We start from the raw sequence: 16,285 nt of genomic DNA on the forward strand, positions 1-16,285 counted from the left end.
TTTCTCATCAATTTATCATTTAATATAAATGCTGACAGAAAGCAGATAAAGACCTTGTAGACACTTGCATATATTTACAAACCAAAAGGCGAATCACCTCCTTCTACTTGTCCTTTTATCTGCAACTTGTGGGAGCCTTAAACACTAATTTGGAGCAACATGAGGCTGAGTCAGTTTCCAAGAGAATAAAGAAAGGAATAGCATTTTAACAAAATGTGGCATCTTTGATATAGACACCATGCACACAGATAATACAAATTAAAAAGATGGCCCTCATCCTCTCAAAACTCTGCAACAAGGAGAGTATGTACTTATTCAGACCCAGCATTTTGCTGTCCTAAACATCTTCCTACTACTATTTTTCTTCCACTTCACTTTTTTGAAGTCTGTTTAAAAATTCAAAATATAAACAGATTTTTAAAAAGAGAGGGAAATGGTCTATTTCAAAAACAGAGTTCTTTTTTCCTATTCCAAAAGAACTTCCAGGAGATAAAGTCTTCAAATAAGATTTCACAGTTTGCCAAGTGCTAATTTCACAGCTTGTGAAATTCCAACTCATTATGTCTTCACTTTTTAAAGAAAAGTTGGAAACACTTGGAAAAAGTAAAATTTCACAAACTTCAGCAACTTAGAAATGAGCTGTCTCTTTAAGGCTCAATATTTTTATTTCTGAACAGGAGGCAGGCAAGAAAGAACAAGGGAGCTAAAAGGCAAGGGGAGAAAAATAGGAATGCAAGAAAACTTAAAAAAAAATGGTATTTTGTCTAGCACTAATTTAAGAACAGGAGATATAAATTTTCACTATTCAAACTGTAAATTATTTCATGAAGTCATTTATAACCTGACTCAAATCTCATGGGCTCCTTTATTATCCTAGATTATTTTTGACTTGTTAAATATACCTCTGCAGGGCACAATCACATACAATCAATACGATTGGTAAATTACACAAGCTCTATCCCAAGCAAATATGCATCAATGTTAAAAAGTTACTTAAAAAAACAGAAACAAAATAAAACAAAATAAAATCCACCCAAAAAGGTGATAATGACTGCAGAATGTCTCGGGGAGACTGGTATGAGCCAAATTGACCATAGTCAGGGAAAAAGGGTAAGAAGGGTAACAAGGGGAAGAGACCACACACAAGAAGAGGAATCTCACAACTGGAAAATGTTTTAAGTGGGTGAAAGGTTTTGTTCATTATCTTGATTCACTTTTTCCATTTCTGTTGTTCTAAAAACTCAGATTCATCATCAAGTAAGATAATGAAGCCTATGGATCAATGAATAAAACAAAAAAAAAAAAGAAGAAAAAAAGAAAAACTTTTTCCCCCCAGTTCCTTTCATTCCCAGAAGGTGGGAAGAAGAGAAAGGATGAAAGGGGGAATAAAGGAAATTTAGGCAACAATACACCTGGAAAAAGTAGCTCTCAGAACAGTGTCTTAGTTGAACAGAGGATGTAAACATGATAAGCAAAAGCTTAAATGCTTTGAAATCAGAGGAGTATTTTACAGGGTGGTTCAGATATTATTGTGAGAATGGCAGCCTATCAGTGGAGAGAGATTACACTAATAAATGGTGATTTTAAAAATCAGGTTAAAAAAAAAGGCTACCAATTATCCACCCAATAGTTTGTTTCCATTCTTTTCTTGACCCTTTCATACACCATCTGGAGTTGGGGTAGGGGCCCACCTGACAGTTTCCAGTTATAAGATGACTCTGAGTGCACAACCTAGAATGGATGCCAAAGACCTGTGAGCTCTGTCTACTTAGAGTTTAAATTAAAAACAAAACAACACACACAAAAAAACCCAACTAGAAATAATGAGACCTCAATACAAGAAAATAAGTCACCTTATCTAGTATACAACATACATTAGGATAACAAACTCCACAGGATTTTATTTTTCTAAATACATATTTTTGGACACAATTTGTTTTGAGGCTTAAGTTCTCTCTCTTGGGTTACTGTGCCTTATTTTCTTTTGAAAATAATGGTTATTACTCTAGGGATGTTCTGCTCAGGAATAAAGTTTAGGGGAAGTTCAGTGTTTGGCTGAAAATTCAGAAGCTCTGAAAACAAGGATTCCAGTGGTGAGGTTAGTCCCTTTATCACAATAGGATTTCAAAGGGCTCTTTACCCACTTTGTTCAGTGCAGTATTGAGAATCTACCCACTGGGAACATATTTATTATTAAAAGGTGTTACTTCTTCTTGGTGGTGGCAGTTTCCTATTCTTCATTAACATTATAGCTAGCGTTACAATCTAATGCGAGTGAAAACACCTTTAGCAGTCAAAGAAATAAAATCTTAAGAACCAAACGGTAAGCTGGCATTTACTACAATTAACAGTATCTTTTGACAAAAACAACTTTCTTTTTCTAAGTGGCTCAGGAAAGTTGAAATAAGAATTTTAAAAAATATTAACTGCAATCCACCTGTAATTCCCAATAAGTAATTTCAGCAGGAAAATTTCATAAAGCTGAGCTGAAACAACAAATAAATATAAAAATCATAGCTGTCCAAGGTAGAAAGGTATGAATGTGGGTCAGCAAAATGGGCAGTCAGGTAAAATGATGACAGTAATAGACTGCTTGCCTGTTCAATCCCTAACGTTGAACGTAAAATCTGCTTAGTTTAGTAACTCTAATTTTTATCTAAAAGGATAGGCAGACTTTTCAGGGAAGAGATCACCTTGCAAACATTATAACCATGTATCGGCAATAAAAAATAAACACAATTGGACTCTTTCAGGGTAAAAATCTAAGTAAACACTGCAGTTAATTTCCAGACAGGTTATTAATTTCCCCTAAAAAGTAACTGAGCCTTTCCTTTTAATGATATATAAGACATTACAAGTGCTTTTTACAGATAGATTTTATACATGAAACCTTTACTCAATTCTTTAAAATGAGCAAAAAAAAAAAAAAAAGTAGAAAAAGATGGTTAGATCTCCATCTATAACCATTTGTACATAAGCAATAACAACCGAGTACTCTTTAGTGAAAAGAATCTATTTTTCTCTGAATCTGAATATAATCTAACATGTACTGACTATAGTTACTTGACCATAGTGATAGGAGATTGTCCTTTAGGCACAAGTAAAATAACAAAAATACAACATGCTATCATGACAAGATAATCTCAACAAAAGGGAGGAGGAACTGCTTACACACAATACTGTAAAAGATGACATTCATGGTTTAGAAAAACTGAAGAATTTTCATTACTTTTACATTTTATAAGGCCAGCTAACTTTAACAGTTAACTTTAGATACATCTCCCTACACAGTATGATCAACTCACAACTACTAAGAGGTTTCACAATCGAAATGGCTACTATTTCCTCCCAAACCAAAACAGAGTAAAGCACAAGTCTTTGGCTCTCCTTTAAAGAAAACAGCAGGTTACCGTTCCTAACCAGACCTTTGTTTGCCTACCAGTAGGGCAAATACCACATTTGTGCATCACTGAGTAATAACACCATTAGAAAAGGCAACTTCACAGAAGTTATTGGCTAAGCGAATTCATTTGAATGCTCTGTTTTGAGGCAGCAAACTGTCACTGTTGCAGATTGGGGAGGGCAGTGGGTAAATCAAGGGGAATTTGCAAGATACAGAAGGGACAGAGAAAAAAAGAAAATCAAAAACTTTGAGCTCCAACCCTAAAGACCAATGGAAAGTCTGATGGAGTTACATATTCAAGGTAGCAAATGAGAATCATACCAATTTTATGTCTTTTAGGCAAAAAAAATATATAAATAAATAAATACATGGGAAAGACTAGGAGAAGGGAAGGGAAATAAAATGGGAGAAGGGAATCAACCACATTAATGCTGTATGAAATAAATTTTTATACATTCTGAGTAGTTGAGTATTTTGTAGCTGGCATTAGAAATAGTGTCTTATTATTTGAATATTACTAGAAACCTATGTTATAACTAACTTTTCTTTTGATTAGAAAAGTAACAAGGAATGGATCTTTGGTCACTTCAGCCTCTGTAAATTACCCAAGTCATGGCACCTACTGAACTTATGACAATATCTATAAGTAAGGCAAAAGAACTACATATAAGTCAGAAAATTGAGTCTAGATATCTTATTCTCGGTTCTTCTACCCTCTTCCAGAGACTCACTGAAGAAAGAAAAAGTCCAAGTACTTTTATATTCCTAGCTGGAATAAAATTCTGGTGTTGTTATCCAGACTGAACACAATGCTTATTACTCCTACCTTAACCTTCTCAGAATTGTTCATTTTCATCTGAGATGTCTGAGTCTTGTCTTTTAATTCAGTGAAAAGCAAACAGTCATCTTCAGAAGAAATTAACATTTGAATAAGTAGAAAGCATAAAAACTGTATTTCCTATCTGACTGGTTTCATCTTCTACCTGTCTCTAAAGGAATAAATTTAAAAAGCTAGAAAAGTCAATTATTTTTCATAGATTTTAACAAAAAAGCAGTTAGAAAGTCAAGCAGTTTTGCCTGAACAGGCCATCAACCCTTATTAGCTCATCATATCACAAGGTATACAACAGAGAAAAGGAAAAGAAAGAGAAAAAAACAATGGAGGTTTTATTGAATTCCTAAAACTGCTTGTGAGCACTGCGAAAGTTGTAAGAATTTCTATGAGGTAAGGCAGAGTAACCAATTTAAAATAGGTAAATTACAGGCACAATGGGACAGTATACCTTTCTCTTGTTGTTCTACCCACTCAGATTTCCTCTAGAGTGTGAGGCCTTAGAGAGGTACAGCTAGGGTTAAGGCTACAATTTGAGATTCCCCCCATCTTCACTCCATGAAAATACCTTAAAAAGAGAAAGAGAGTATTTTAAGTCAGTTCAAAACAGTGGCTTCTCTGGTTTTATTCAGAATAGGAATACTGTGTAAATTAATCCCTGTTTCTGCCTAGCTTACAAAATCAAAATGGTGAAAGGAAGAATGAGTATATTTGAAGAAAATGAACAAGAACAACAGAAGTTGAGTTATTAGGGGTTTCAACAGATACCCAAAATGGAATTTTACTTTTACTCCAAATTTCAACAAAATCAATACCCATAAATTCCTTTTCAGTACCAGAATCATTCTGAGTTCCAAATTGAACAAACTGCTCTTAAAATTTAGGAATTAAACATGTCCAAAGGAGAAATAACATCTGCCCAAATCTGCCTACAGAAGGTTAGAGGCCAAGAATGTTGTCTTTTATGGCTATAGAGAGAAATGAAAAATCTCGGGACTCTGTCAGACATAAAAGTTTCTCTCCTTCTCCCCAAAAAACAGTAAGTACTTAAAGAGTAAATGTAAGAGGGTTTTAAGCAAAATAAAACAAATAAAAAAAGCAAAAAAGCAAGTGTATTTTAAAAAAAAAAGGAAAATATGGATATCAACTGATAAAATGCCTCATCTTCATTCAGTGCTTCTACCTCCCAATCAGTCATTTTATCGCAACAGCTGCGCTCATGCGAAAAAATCCATAAAACATACCCAATATATATACAGATATAGCTATGTATATATGTATATATATAATATATATATAAATTTTTATTTAAATAAAAAAGAAAGCTCGAATCCCAAGCCAATATGTGTATATCAAATCCTTGACCAGCCAGGTCTGTAGGGCATAATCAAATTCAATGTGAAATAGTATATAAACACGGTGCCTTGACTGGGCAAATTAAATAATTGCTACTCAAAAGAGTGTTCTGTTTGGACTCTCCTACTGGTAGGCAATGGCAGGACTGTATTACCCTCCCCCCACCCTCACCCCCCCCCATTTGTTTCATTTAACAATATGATGGACACAGAGCTTAGACTGAGGTTGTTATGACCTCAGCAGGAGTTAAGGGTTAAGAAAATAAGAAACAAGAAAAATACAAACTCTTGCTTTTACCCAACCAAAGCAATGCAGTAACTTATTACATAACCAGTGCTTTCTGTTTTAGTAGTATAATCCAGAAAGGGAAATTTTTAGAAAATCAGGCAAACACAGGGATAGGGTGGGTGACTATATCAAATAACCCCCACTAAACATGTTTTATATGGTCTTAGTTCAGTACAGACATGTGGCATCAGAATATGTGCAGCAGAACTAAGTAATAAAAATCCTTCCTTATTCTTTTCAACATTTTCATGAAGAATCTTTTCAATATTGTAAAGCCAAGACTACAAAAATTGACTTCTAGGTACTTACTATCTACTTGTGCTAATGATTCTGAAAAGCTGCAACTGATTAATTCATGAACTATCCTTAAGATTCAGGCAGTTCGTATTTGCCAATCTCTGAAAGCCAAGGGCTCCAGTATACGGGAATTTTATACTTTTGGTTTTTGAGAGTAAAACATAATACATCCATTGAACTAATGTGGCTCTGTTCATTTTAAGTTCAAATCAAGTGTTGCAGTTTTACAACATGGTTGATTGTCCTGGTTTTTGAACATTCTATGATTTCAGCAGAGGTTCAATTTGGAAAAGCACAGCTCTAAATTTCCAACCATCACCTCAATACAGGTAATAAACCAAGTATGTATTTTCAGTGCTAATAAACTACAGTTTATCCTGAAAGTAATCTCCATTTAAATCTACTCAAGCAATCTAAAATTGACTCAGGTTTCTGATTACATTAAGAGAATGAAAGGGGTCCATCCATAATATCGGAAATGAGGGCTTCAAAAATTAATTGGTAATTATCTCTCTGAAAAGCTGAAATAAACACAAAAACAAGAAATAAAGCCCTCCTGAACAATAACTACAAAAAGTTTTAATGCCATATGAAAAACCTACCTACACATGAAGCTAGTGACCCAGAAAGAGAAAGCAGATTATGGTTTCTAAATAACAGCTCTTAGAAAGTTGGTGTGCTGCACATTTTCTAATAACTAGTCTATTACTGTCTATTTCTCAAGCACCACAGAATTCTCAGAAAGGCCAGTGCTTTTTGTCTGTTGTAATTTATGGGGTTGTGAGAGTTGGAAAGGATTGGGGGTAAGGAATTATACACACTGGGTATGTAATAATACCAAAATACAAGAAAAACCTACTTCATTAAGATCATACAATTAATCAAACAGAGTGTATATATAATATCTTCTTCTTTTTTTTAAAGCCCTGGATCCAAGGCGTCCAAAGTTATTAAAATAAAGTTCATTCACAGAACAAAAACAAATTTAATCTGAATTGCTTGCAGATACTGCTAATTTTCTTTTTCTTTTTCTTTTAAATTAAAAAATGCATTATTGTGAACTATGTGCAGGGTTTGTTTTTAGTAGTGGTGTTTGTGCACATTGCCTCCGGTGCTTTTCCTGGATTTCTCTGACCACTCTCAGAGAAAATGTTTAGAAGCTATCTGTTCTCCTACCCCTACGCCCCACAAATTGGTTAGGAACAGAAGATAAAAGTAGGACTCCTCATGTTTTAGGGAGCAGAACTGGATGTAACTCCTGATCTCTGGGAGTCATTACTGTCCCCTCCTCCCTCAGGGTCCTCTGACAGGTTCAGAGAGTTGGTCTTGTTTGATAGGAGGCCGATGTTCTCTTGTGTCAAGGCTGATCCATTCGGCACATCACTGTTAACGTTTTTTAAAAAAAAAAAAGAGTTTGGATTTTAAAAAAGGAGAGAGATAAAAATGATTATTTAGTAGAATAAAGTCAACAGGGCCTTTCTTTTTAGCAGTATGGAATGGCATACATGAATGGCATTCAAACTTTAATTTACAGCTCTATATCCACGCTTTATTTTAGCATAGGGGTTGGCAAACTAAGGCTAGCTAGCTGCCTTTTTTTTTTTTTAACTTTGTTTTTTTTAGCTGCCTGTTTTTGTAAACAAATTTTTATTGGAACACGGCCTGCCCATTTGCTTGCATATTGTCTATGGCTGCTTTCACATTACAATGGCAGAACTGAGAGTTTTCACAGAAATAGTAAAACTCATAATTTTAAATATTCACTATCTGGCCTTTAAGAAAAAGTGCTGACCCCTGCTTTTAGCAGGTTTACTAGTACAAGAAATTGCTTTGAACGCAGGATAACGCATGGATTTAAACAGCCAAAAACCTAAGCCTGAAAGCAACAGGGCATTAGATATTGTTGTATATCATCAGGAGGGCAACTTGGGACTATGCATCAAAAGCCTCAAAATACCCTAAGTTGCAAAATACTCTAAGATGCAAGATATGCAAACAAAGAATTAACTATAATATTGTTTATTGCAGGGTTGTTCACAATAGCTGATGTGTATCCTTCCCTACCTGTAGAAGAATAATGGATGACATGGGACAGACCAAATTAAAAACCAGGAGGATGGGTGGGGGCGGGGCGGATAGGTGGGTGGGAGTGGCTAAATGCCTACACACTTCAAAAAACCAGAAGAGGGCTTCCCTGGTGGCGCAGTGGTTAAGAGTCCGCATGCCGATGCAGGGGACACTGGTTTGTGCCCCGGTCCGGGAAGATCCCACATGCCGCAGAGCGGCTGGGCCCGTGAGCCATGGCCACTGAGCCTGCGCGTCCGGAGCCTGTGCTCCGCAACGGGAGAGGCCACAGAAGTGAGAGGCCCGTGTACTGCAAAAACAAAAAAACAAAAAAACAAAAAAAAAAACCAGAAGAAAAAAAAAAAGACCAGAAGGGTATACATCAAAATGTTAACACTAGTTTTAAATAAATTAAAAAACAAGGGGAAAAAGGAGATGGAAGCAGAAAATTTTATTTCTTAGGTATTAACAGATAATTCAACCTTGGGTCTGACCTAAAATAAGTTTTAACTCCTAAACTCATGCAAAAATATTCTTTTCTCAATGTATACAAAATAATATTTTAAAAATCAAATTATAGGGCTTCCCTGGTGGCGCAGTGGTTGGGGGTCCGCCTGCCGATGCAGGGGACGCGGGTTCGTGCCCCGGTCCGGGAGGATCCCACATGCCGCGGAGCGGCTGGGCCCGTGGGCCATGGCCGCTGGGCCTGCGCGTCCGGAGCCTGTGCTCCGTGACGGGAGGGGCCGCAGCGGTGAAAGGCCCGTGTACCGCAAAAAAAAAAAAAAAAAAAAATCAAATTATATGTATGAGGGTACTTCTGTCATGACTGTATAAGACTATGAAAATGTCCCTTTCTTTACCTGAATGTCAATGTAAGGTCCTCAGCTGGAACCTTATTTTGTGGTTCTGGTTGTCCATTTTCTGCTTGCTTACTTGTATTCAATTTGCTTTTCATATCCAGAGAACACTGGTTCTCCTTTGAAAGAAAAGGAAATAAATTCAATTATCTTTTATTCAATGGTGCTAATGGAAGAGAGAACAGATATAGATAATACAAAATGATGATGAGAAATCATATTTAGTTCTATAAAATGACCAAAGAAACAGGCAGATTAAAAGAGATACATAGGGACTTCCCTGGTGGCACAGTGGTTAAGAATCTGCCTGCCAATGCAGGGGACACGGGCTCGATCCCTGGTCCAGGAAGATCTCACATGCCGCAGAGCCACTAAGCCAGTGCGCCACAACTACTGAGCCTGCGTGCCCGAAGAGCCCATGCACTGCAACTACTGAGCCCATGCACCGCAACTACTGAAGCCTGTGTGCTCTAGGGCCCGCGTGCCGCACTACTGAGCCCATGTGCTGCAACTATTGAAGCCTGTGCACCTAGAGCCCATGCTCCACAACAAGAGAAGCTACCACAATGAGAAGCCTGCGCAGCAACGAAGAGTGGCCCCTGCGTGAAGCAACTAGAGAAAGCCTGCGCACACAGCAACGAAAACCCAATGCAGCCAAAGAGAGAGAGAGAGAGAGAGAGAGAGAGAGAGAGAGAGAGAGAGAGATACACAAAAACATAATGGAGTACGGCCCACTTGCTCACTATCCAAGCTGGATAGCAAGGGGACAAATGCCTCAAGTTAACATGGAAAAATCTCACAGAAAAACTGATGACTCAGAAAAAGCAAGTCAAAATATAATAAGTATCTATGATACACTTATTGAAAACAGAAAAATGAAATATCCCATCTATTTGCTTACAAAGAATGTGAAAACTATGCAAAAAAAAAAAACCAAAAACCAATTACCATGCAATCTGAGGGAATGGTTCAATCTCCTAAGACTAAAAATTTACTGAAATGAGTGTTCATGCACTATGAAACAAACCCTAAGCATATCTATGGATATAATTCCACAAGAAATAATATATAGATGGCATCTCACTTATGACAAAAAAATAGGTCATCAATAACAGAAGGGCTGTGAAACCTAGAAATGTTATTTGGTAATACATCTTTGTTTAACATGAGGGCACTGCAAAAAACACCATCCCCTCTGCTTCCTTAATCAATACGCTTAACAGAAATTTAGTAAATTCCAGATAACCCCCTTGTTTTCCCGGAAAGTTTTTTGTAATGCAGAAAACTAAGACAAAGAACACACTCAAACCAAAAGAGAATGAGGAGAAGAATGATAAAACAGGGAGGCAGACCATCTTCAGGACACTCACTGTCAGTATTAATCACTCAGTGCAGTGCCTTGGGGTGATGATTCTACAGCTCTAGATGATTCTAGAACTCCAGAACCACGAGTTCAGCGACACAACTACACAGAGGCTTTCCTTTCAGCTTTCCTCTCTTTTCCCACCATAGCACTTACCATGCTCAGTTCCCGGGTTCTCTTCCCGATTTCCCTTTCCACCTGGTGCAGTTCCAAGCTCAGCTGCTCACTTGAGGGCGCTCCAGGCCACTTCGGTGGGGGCGGCGGCGGCGGTGGGGGCTGTGATTGGCCTGCCAAGGCGCTTGCCTCCCTCTGCAGCGCCAGCCTGCTACCGACAGCCTAGTGCAAAAGCCAAGCGCACAGCTCAACACACGCCACGCCGCGCACAGAGTGACCAGGCCCGAAGCCAGACCCGCCCAAGCAACTTACTACTCATGGATTGGCAATAAAAATGATGCAAACGTAAGGCACTGCTTCTTTCTCTGAGTACCATTTGAATACAAAAGGGAAAATATGGGGCATTTAAACTTAGTGAATAGTAATTTAATCTTTGGTATAAGTTGCTCTTTTTATCTTCTTAGTGGAAAGAGAAGTCAACTATAAATGTGCTTCTTTCCTTTTCTATTTTTTTCCTTTTGTTTTTTAATTGAATTTTCTCTGATGTAAATTCTATCATTTCTTTCATGATACCTCAGTAATGGCAGGGACTTTTAACCACAGTGAGTTAAATAGTGCTGAAATTCTTTTGGAACAGAAAATCAGTCTAGAAATTTCAACAAAGACAAAAAGCCATGAAATAGCAAGGTAAGGAATAATGCTTTATGGAGTTAAAGGTCCAAATCTTCAACAAGTTAATAAACTAAAGGTAAACATAATAAACACAGCATTCTTTTTTCTTACGATAGGAATCAGCAAGAAGTTTTGGACCAATGTTAATAAAGCAATGGGAAAAAGGAGACAAACATGCATACTATACAGGTTTTTATTTCTAAACCTTCTTGCTTACATAAGAGCACAAGCCAGACACATGTTCAAAAACAAACACACACACACACACACACACACACACACACACACACAAATCCCTCCTACTGGTCTTGCTAATAAGAAAGTCTAAGATTGAATCAGTTAGAAATTTATTTCCAAAGCAATAGCTTACTTATTATTATAGATCTTTGTAGAAAGATATACATCTAGAAAGAAACGTTCTAAGAGCATCTTTTTCTCTAGAAGGGAGCAATGCATTTATCATTAGAATGTCTTTAGCTTTCCATATTCAAAGTCTATGTTCCAATACAAAGGATAATATAAACAAAACCTAGTCTTCCTGATGTGGCACTTAAAGGACTTTAAGAATTCTTTGCCTTCTGACATTTTGTTTCTCATAAGTATCAGGTAGCATGGTGGAAAGAACACTGAATTTGGAGTATGAAGAACTGGGTTCATGTTTCAACCTCTGTGAAACTAATATCCTTCAACCAAAAAGGGTGGGGGACAATACCACCTGCCTAATCTAATTGTTAGGGACATGTATGGGTCAAATAAGATATGTGATAGTAATTTATAAACTGAAAGAACTATAGTAATGAAAGGTGGTATTATTATACAGAGACTATATTTTTTAGGTCAAAGTTCTAAGCTACTAAAGATGCTGACGAGTAAAAGAAGTGAGAGAAATTTTTAAAAATTAAAGAAAATATAAGAAATTAAAAACAAATCTTAAGCTAAAAGCATCTGTTGATTAAAAAACTATATACTATATACCTTCAACTTAAATGTGCCATCAAGGAATATAAGCTCCTTTTATATTTTTTATTTTATATAATATTTTAGATAATCTACAAATTTTAGATTATCTAAAATATTATACAGTATAAAAATATAAAAGGAGCTTATATATATATATGTAATATATAATGTATAATATATAAAACATATAAAATATGTTTTCTATTCTCACGTAATAGAAATTCTAAATTTCCTATTGTCTCAGAACTTCGAAGTACTTAAATTCTTTGAAAAATGGACAACTGTACTAACTCTTAGGAAACAAACCTTAAAGTTTTATGTTCATTTTACCTCAAAAGTTCCTCCTTTTAAAATCTTTTTGAGAACTCTTCAAAAACTGGAATGAAAAAATATCTCTAGGCTGGTACCTCTAGTCCACGTAGCTGGGTCTGTTGGCTAATTTGTTGGTTTAATTGCTGCAATTCTAGTCGTAGCTGTTCCCTCTCAGCAGATGGAAGGGGTTTTCCATGACTGGCCACTTCTGACATAGATATTCTCTCCCTTTTGTGGGAAAGAAAGTATGGAATAAATTTAAAATTTTATTTTAAAAAAATGTTATGACCAGAAAAACAAAGTAAGTTGAGTAATTTTAAAGGCTTGTAAAAGTAAAAAGAATGACTTATACCTCTCACTGAAGTGTCCCTGAGAAGGTATGTTTTGATGAGGTGAATATGGAGAACCTCCCCAGCCACTGTGGGCTCCATACGGACCATAATCTGTAAGAGAGTAATTTACAGTGGAATGATGCAATTCATAGATTTGATTCTTTTTTTTTAGGTAGCCATAATCTAAAAGGCGTAGGCATATTATGTACACAGTTATCTTGAAAGATGGAGGGGTACTGATGTTTGTTTTTCTCCCAATAAAAAGTCAATCTTTGTAATTTTTTCTTTTGTTTGATTTTTTAAAAAAATGAGATGTATTATTTTAACAAAAGCAATGAAACTATTAAAAATAACACATAGGTTACCTTCACATACAGATATTTAATTTTAGTTTGTACCCCTACAATTCCCTGGGTTATAATTACCTTTCTACAGGGATAATTCCACAGAAAAGTTTGAAGACTACTGCCCTGCAAGGTTATGAAAAGCACTGACGGTAAATGGGGAGTAGGTGGTGCTGGGAGTTGTGACTATGAACACTCCAAATCAGCTTACCTCTGAGATTCTTACCTGAAATGTTAATAGATTTTGTGGGAGCTCCCTGAGGTGCCATAGCCTGCATTGGGCCAGCACCCTGATATATTGTTTTGGAAGTTCGAGAAATGGCACCAAATCGAGATACTGTTGGTCGGTCTCCAAATGGGATGAGGTCATCATCACTGGTTTCTGCTGCTCTTCTCTGAAGGTCCAATCGCTGGTCTCTCATTCCTTTACTCTCCACATTCTGGTAAAAAGTAAAATGAGAAGGTAAAAAGTAAAATGAGAAATCCACCCCACACTTAGATCTCTAACATAATTTCCTCTAGCTCTGTAATAAGGTTAAAATAGAGTATAATGTTCTTACTGATAAGATTAAAATCATTAGTTGCCTTTAGTTGTCATATAAAACATTGCTTTTCAAACCTCTGATCACTTCCTATAATATTTTTTACATCATGACCCAGTACATATATACATTCAAATATATATATTTGAATGTATATATGTATATATATATTTTTTCATGACAAACATTTATCCTTACTATATGTAATGTATTCTTGTATTTAGTTATTCTAATTCATTTCTTTAAAAAAAGGCCCATTATGACCAATAAATTAATTTTCAACAATCAATAGTTAGAAAAAGACTGTTTAAAAATATAAGTGCCAACATAGGCTTTTTTTTTTTTTTTTTTTTTGCGCGGTACGTGGGCCTCTCACTGTTGTGGCCTCTCCCGCTGCGGAGCACAGGCTCCGGACACGCAGGCTCAGCGGCCATGGCTCACGGGCCCAGCTGCTCCGTGGCATGTGGGATCTTCCCGGACCAGGGCACGAACCCACGTCCCCTGCATCGGCAGGCGGACTCCCAACCACTGCGCCACCAGGGAAGCCCCCAACATAGGCTTTTAAAAGGCATTCCAGTCAGAAAGATAAATGGAAATCTAATTGCTAGACCCTTGCTACTCAAAGAATAGTCCACAGACCAGCAGCATCAGCATCAGCATCACTAGAGAACTCATTAGAAATGCAGAATTTCAGGTCTCATCCCAGTCTTACTGAATTAGAACTTGAATTTTAACAGATTCCCCAGGTAATTTACATGCACATTCATGTTTGAGAAACACTGGGGTAGACTTTTATCCATTTGGGAAATGTTCGATTACATCTAGGTTAGGCTGGAAAACACTTTTATTCTTTGTTAATTTAAGTAAATGAGTTTTATTTTGCTAATGTTTATGTTACTTTATTATAATAACTCTTTCTGAAAGTCAGGTACAAAGCAAAGGTTCCTATCTACCTCTACCTCCTCATCTCATTCCTATTCTCTCAGAAAGACTGTTTTTTATGGCCTAAAAACAATGTTTTCTTAATCCTACCACAGAAAAACAAAAGGTTCATTTTCTCTTTTTTCTCCTCTATATTCCTTTTTTTCTCTTTCTTCTTTTTTTAATTGTCTGGCATCTAATCATATTTATGCTATAGATATCACCTCACTCATCTAAGTCTTCCTTTTCTATTACCAAGAATTGGTCTTCTCTCAACCAGCTGGGCAAATCTGTCTTTGAAAATCTATATAACAACCTAGGGAACCTCTGTTAGAATTAACAAGGGCAAATGAATAATAGTCAAAAAAAAAAAAAAAGAATAGTCAAGGCATACCTTTAACCCACCAATACTACTCCTAAGCATAACTTTCATGCAATGTGCACAAGGAAACATATGCAAGAATGTTTACTGTAGCACTGTACATAATAATAAAAAAATTAAAAACAGCCTAAATGTTCATCAACATGAAAATCAATAAACAATTATATATATATATTTATTTATTGTATGATATTAGTTATCATACAATGGTACCTGATAAAAGCAGTGAAAATGAATGAATTTGAACTATAGGTATAAATTTGGATACATCTCAAAAACAATGCTGAATGAAAATGCAAGTTGAGGTTTATAATATGTATAAGGTCTATAAACATTCAAAACAAAATTGTTTAGAAGTAGTATAAAATTATTCATGAAATGATAAACTCTCAATTCAGGATAGAGATTATCTCCAGGGAAGGAGGGAGGGAGAAAATGAGATTAGGGAGGTAAAGCGAGGAGGATTTAATTACTAATGTAAAGTTTTATTTCTTTAAAGGATAAAGAAGCAATTAAGATAAAATAGTGATATATTTTAAGCTTGAGTATTAGATACAATGGTGTTACATTATTTTTTGTTAAAAAATAAAATGGCATAAGTGTAATACATTTCAGGATACCACAGCTCATCTGAAGCTAAGTAACTGTAATTCTGACTCACACACTAGTATTGTTCACTAGATTCAACTTTACTGTTTAAACTTAAGAGTTGTAAAAGAGTTATAATTTATTTGGACAAGAAATTCAAGATCTTAGTTATGCAAAATAATTTACTTTCAATTCTAAACAGCTGTTGGGTTAATTGCTAGCTTCACAGAAAAATAAGAAACGCTCTTCTTTGTCTAGACAAGTTTGAAAAGATTTTTATATATACTTGAAAGAAATAAAAAAACATATAGTTTAAATATAATTCAATCACATAGTACAGAATATGGTCTGAAACTTAAGCAAAGCTCAGTTACTTGTGTCTACACTATAACTGGGGATAATTTATTTGGTTTATCTTGATTTGTATTAATTATGGCTTAGTTATTACACATACCATCATTTCCACACTCCCTGCTGCCACAACATCTTTGGGTTTTGCATCTTTGGTTCCAATGTAGGAGCCGATGGTGTCACATGACCAGGGTGAGTACTGGCTATAATCATTTCCTTTGTATTTCCCAGCTACCTTCAAGTCTTCATCCAAAAACTGCAGATGGAAAAAGGAAAAAAGAAACAAAATAGGAAATGGGTCTATGAG

At 35.9% G+C, this 16,285-nt stretch overlaps 1 protein-coding gene across 4 annotated transcripts in view; it reads right to left on the reverse strand.

Annotated features, from left to right (window-relative positions):
• RC3H1 (ring finger and CCCH-type domains 1) overlaps positions 1 to 16,285 on the reverse strand; it is a 99,075-nt gene continuing 82,790 nt past the window's right edge. For 3 of the 4 annotated variants that reach the window (XM_067728693.1, XM_067728695.1, XM_067728692.1), the window contains exons 14-20: positions 16,082 to 16,234; positions 13,421 to 13,634; positions 12,871 to 12,961; positions 12,614 to 12,746; positions 10,617 to 10,796; positions 9,101 to 9,216; positions 1 to 7,559 (exon numbers count right to left, since the gene is read on the reverse strand). In XM_067728693.1, coding sequence (XP_067584794.1) covers positions 7,409 to 7,559; positions 9,101 to 9,216; positions 10,617 to 10,796; positions 12,614 to 12,746; positions 12,871 to 12,961; positions 13,421 to 13,634; positions 16,082 to 16,234 — 1,038 coding nt within the window. In that variant the 3' untranslated portion in view covers positions 1 to 7,408. The remainder of the gene's footprint in view (positions 7,560 to 9,100; positions 9,217 to 10,616; positions 10,797 to 12,613; positions 12,747 to 12,870; positions 12,962 to 13,420; positions 13,635 to 16,081; positions 16,235 to 16,285) is intronic. The other variant, XM_067728696.1, reaches the window with a different exon arrangement.

Source organism: Pseudorca crassidens, chromosome 2, assembly GCF_039906515.1.
Source record: "Pseudorca crassidens isolate mPseCra1 chromosome 2, mPseCra1.hap1, whole genome shotgun sequence".
Lineage (NCBI taxonomy): Eukaryota > Metazoa > Chordata > Mammalia > Artiodactyla > Delphinidae > Pseudorca > Pseudorca crassidens.